Source organism: Sycon ciliatum, chromosome 11 (assembly GCF_964019385.1).
Source record: "Sycon ciliatum chromosome 11, ocSycCili1.1, whole genome shotgun sequence".
NCBI classification, from domain to species: Eukaryota; Metazoa; Porifera; class Calcarea; order Leucosolenida; family Sycettidae; genus Sycon; species Sycon ciliatum.
In genome coordinates, this window is record NC_088653.1 from 27,397,331 (window position 1) to 27,402,061 (window position 4,731).

At 50.3% G+C, this 4,731-nt stretch overlaps 1 protein-coding gene across 1 annotated transcript; it reads right to left on the reverse strand.

The window, feature by feature from the left end:
• Nucleotides 1–1,711: 1,711 nt before the first annotated feature.
• Nucleotides 1,712–3,046, reverse strand: LOC135827262 (uncharacterized protein K02A2.6-like). Its single transcript, XM_065339789.1, has one exon. The coding sequence runs from the start codon at nt 3,044–3,046 to the stop codon at nt 1,712–1,714; it is 1,335 nt and encodes a 444-aa protein (XP_065195861.1).
• Nucleotides 3,047–4,731: the final 1,685 nt, after the last annotated feature.

A 4,731-nucleotide genomic window follows, 5' to 3' on the forward strand; every position in this document is an offset into this window, starting at 1 on the left:
GTTGTTGTCCTAAAGGACACTGAAACAAAATTAAACTATAAAGCCTAGTTCACATTCGACGGGACGCGACGTAAGGATCGACGGGAAGCGACGGGACGGTCTGACGGCGTCCAATGTGAACACCAGGAACGGGAACACAACCGTACTACCGTACAGATCGGGAAGCGACGGGAAGAGTTGGATCAATCCAACTTTTCATACCGTAGACGGGCGTAGACGGGGACGCAAGCGTACAAAACGGCTGCAATTCGAGTGTGAACAGGAGACGGCGTCGTGCGCCGACTGCTCCCGATTCGTACTTTGAAATTTTTAGCATTTCGAACACTGCACTTCCCATGATAACTCACAGAATGGCTAGCACGACTTGAGTTGAATTTTAGCAACATAAGATCTCATGTCACTTATTGTATTTAGGGATAGTTCAGAAGCGTGACAGACGAACTATTTCATCATTTCCTGGGGCTATTATTTGAATGCCACAACTTTTAGGGCTAATTTTTTGGTCTTCAGGAAAAACTGGTATTGTGAACTTGATTTCGCTTCTTTCCAGGAGAAATAATTGAAAAGAAGTCCCGAAAAATTAGAAATTTGGCCCGAAAGTCACCCCGTCATGGACCATGCCTTATGACTCGCGCCGTTCGACGGTGAACGTCGCAACGACTGCTGCATGTTGTGTCGTACGAATCGTACGGGATTTTACAGCTCACCCCAGCCCTCCCGACAAGCCGTTACGTCCCGTAGCGTCGGCGTTGCGTAGAATGTGAACTAGGCTTTATAGAAAATCTAAGTTGGAGAAATAACACTAAGAACAACAGCAGTGAAAATTTACATGTGTGAATTTTAACAATGAAAGCGGGAGAAGCAACGAATATGTGTACTAACAATAAACTTGCAAATGAAAAAATGAACACAATGGAAAGAAAGAAGGAAGGACAAAGTGCTGCCACCTCCCTCCTTTGGCCCTTGTCCGTTGAGCGCGTAGCTTCTGTTGTAGTTGGATGTGGATCATCTTGGTCTTTCAATAGTGGGCTTGGATGGTGGATTAGTTGTGGTTGCTGTAGATTGCGTTCTTGGTGTTGGTGTGGGAGCTATTGATACACAAAGTAGGTCTTTTCGAGTCGACAATTGTAGCGTTGATGCCACGGACGGCGAGGGCAACAGTTATTCGGAGGGCAATGGTGGTAGTGATCGTGAGAGTGCCGGTGAGAATGTTAGTGTTGTACGTAGGTTTCGTGGTAGCAAGTCTCCAGTGTACAATCATCTGCTAGCTAGTCCTGATTGATGCAATTTGTATTCCAACTCTTCTTTCGCTGTATTCTGCCGTAGTCGTCATGGTTATGGACTACAGTTAAAAGTTTTGGAAGCCATCTGTTACTGTCTCCCAGCCGAGGTCTCACACACTAGTTCCAGCAATACAGTTATGGTAACAAGGGATTCACAGGTAACACCAGAATACAGGTAAAACAAAGTGGAAGTCGGATCAGCTTGAGCCAAAAGCTATTTCTCTCAAAGTCCTCAAGAAGCTTCGCCCCAAAATCAACATCCGCGGGCAGCTCGACTCAGATCAGTCCGTCCATGCATTTCAAGCATTGGCATGGTAGTACACCAGAACAGAGTAATAATATTATAACACCAAATGACTTTGACAAAATAAGAAACAACTAATCTGGAAAACCCACAGCGCTCACATCTCTCCCCCTCTTTAGAGAGCTCACAGGTCCATAACAGTTCTGGGCTTGTGAGTACGTGTCGACTTCCGTATCGTACTGGATGCAGACAATGGGGGTGTAGGCCGGGAGTCTTGGGAACTGGCAGGCCAGCAAACGGTCTGGTCTGTAGTGTGGTCAGCTGATGTGTCGGGCGTAGGGGTAGCCGCTGAATCAGCCGATGGCTCAAGGTTGCTCGGTGCTGGTCGTACGGTGTCCAGATGGCGGCGTCGCATGGATCCATCATCACCTTCTAACACCACGTCATGCGGCGTTGCAGACACCACAGTGGCTTGTCGTGTGTCTCCGGATGCTTCCTTGACATACACGTGATCACCTGCGTCTACTGTCCGGTCTTGGCATCGATGTCGCAGGTCATACCGTGTCTTTGCAGCTTCCTTCATTGTGGCGTCTTGTGCCCGGATCTCGTCATCCATCTCACTGTCACTCTCGGCATCCGGTGTCGATGGTTGGATGTTGCGTAACGGCGTGTTATATCCTCCACGAAGAAGCACATCCCCTGGAGTTCGACCAGTAGCATCGCACACGGTTGAGCGAATCACCTGCAGTGCCGATTGAAGCGCTGCCTGAATGGAAGACTGTCCAGACTTTCGCATGAGGCGTTTCAACGTCTGGTGTAGCCGCTCCACTGGATTTTGTCTTGGCTGGTAGGGCACCGTTCGCTCATGATTGCACTGCCACTCTTTACACTTGGCCGCAAACGCTGCTGACAGGAACTGCGGTCCGTTTTCGGAGATGACATTGGTTGGGGTGCCGAACAAGCTGAAGACTTGTTCACATGCCTGAGTTACCGCTGCAGCATTCTCGGCACGTAACAGAACCACGGTTGGGTAACGGGAATATACATCCAGGAAGCTGAGAAAGGGCTTCGATTGGTAGTAGAATATGTCGACCGACACAGTGTGCCATGGTCGAGATGGCAGCCTCCGCGGCTGTAGTGGCACGCGCCTCACTTTAGACTCAATCACACACGGACTGCAGTTAGTTAACACCTGTTTGACTTCTTTGGTGAACCCTGGCCACCACACGGCTTCTCTCAGCCGTTGGAGAGTTTTGTCGACTCCGGGGTGGCCTGAATGTGCTAGCTCAATGACTCGTTGTGTGGCTGCTGTTGGTATGACAACTCTCTCCCCGCGGAGAATGAGAAACCCATCCACCCCGGGAAATTTCCACACACTCAACTCATGGCGGATGGCTTCGTAGGGTCCCAGGATTGGCTGTCTTGGCCAGTGAGGGCTGCGCAAAGCATCTCGCACTGCACACAGCGTTGGGTCAGCTGCTGTCTGTTCGGCAATACGTCGACGGTCATCTGTGGGCATACCAATACCGGTTGTCACGTGATGCACAACTAGAAAGTTGATGTCCGCGTCCTCAACAGGCGCACGAGACAAGAAATCAGCCAAGCCATTCTGTTTGCCGGGACGATAGTGTACAGCAAATGATAAAGCCTGAACCTTTAGCAGAAGACGTTGTACCCGAAGACTAGCGCTGCTCAGGTTGTACTCTGGTTTGAAAACATTTAGGAGTGGCTTCTGGTCTGTGACCACAGTGAACTCGATGCCAGTGACAAAGGAACGAAGACGCTGCACTCCCCAGACAATAGCTAGTGCTTCTCACTCGATGGTGGCGTAGCGAGATTCTGGATCGCTGAGCTTTCGACTGACATAATACACTGGCTTCCAACAGGCAACTTCAGTGGGGCTTGCACTGACTTGCTGCATAAGAACAGCACCGAGACCGTACCCTGAGGCATCTACTTCGATACGAGTGGGCCGAGACGGGTCAAACAGGGTGAGGACTGGCTCAGTTTGCAAATAGCTGCGAATAGCTGCGGCTGCTTCGGCACACTCGCTAGACCAGTGCCATTCATTGCAAAGGAGATGAGTGAGTGGTGCCATAATCTCCGACAGGTTGGGCACAAACTTCTGAAGAAATGTCGCGAGGCCCATGAACGAGCGCAACTCCGAGACATTGCTAGGATCCTGTGTATCCTGAAGTGCGGCTACCTTAGCACGGCTTGGGCGAACACCTGCGGCCGAGACTTTATGACCCAGAAACGTGAGCTCGGTGACATTCCATGCGCACTTCTTTTCATTGAGAGTGACACAGTACCTGGTCAATGCTTCTCTGACCATCTTGAGACGACGGTCATGCTCTTCTTGGGTAGGAGCAAAGACCAAGATATCGTCCAGGTAAATGACGACGCCGTCCATGCCAGCCAGAATCTGTTCCATTTTCCGTTGGAATAGCTCAGGGCCACTCGAGACACCAAACGGAAGCCGGCAGAAACGAAAGTAACCGAGTGGTGACGCTACCACAAACGCATGACGACACTCCGGTGTGATTTCCAGCTGGGAATATCCTGACTTCAGGTCTAGCTTCGAGAAATACTCTGCATTCCCAAGTTGTGCTAGCAGGTCGTCTGTAGTTGGTAGCTGTACTCCTGGTCGCTTGACTGCTTGGTTTACACAGCGCAAATCCACACACCAGCGCATCGACTTATCTGGTTTTGGTACTGCCACCCGACAAGCCACTGTGGTGTCTGCAACGCCGCATGACGTGGTGTTAGAAGGTGATGATGGATCCATGCGACGCCGCCATCTGGACACCGTACGACCAGCACCGAGCAACCTTGAGCCATCGGCTGATTCAGCGGCTACCCCTACGCCCGACACATCGGCTGACCACACTACAGACCAGACCGTTTGCTGGCCTGCCAGTTCCCAAGACTCCCGGCCTACACCCCCATTGTCTGCATCCAGTACGATACGGAAGTCGACACGTACTCACAAGCCCAGAACTGTTATGGACCTGTGAGCTCTCTAAAGAGGGGGAGAGATGTGAGCACTGTGGGTTTTCCAGATTAGTTGTTTCTTATTTTGTCAAAGTCATTTGGTGTTATAATATTATTACTCCAAATGACTTTGACAAAATAAGAAACAACTAATCTGGAAAACCCACAGCGCTCACACCATCTGCCAGCGTCTGTATAAAAACCTTATTT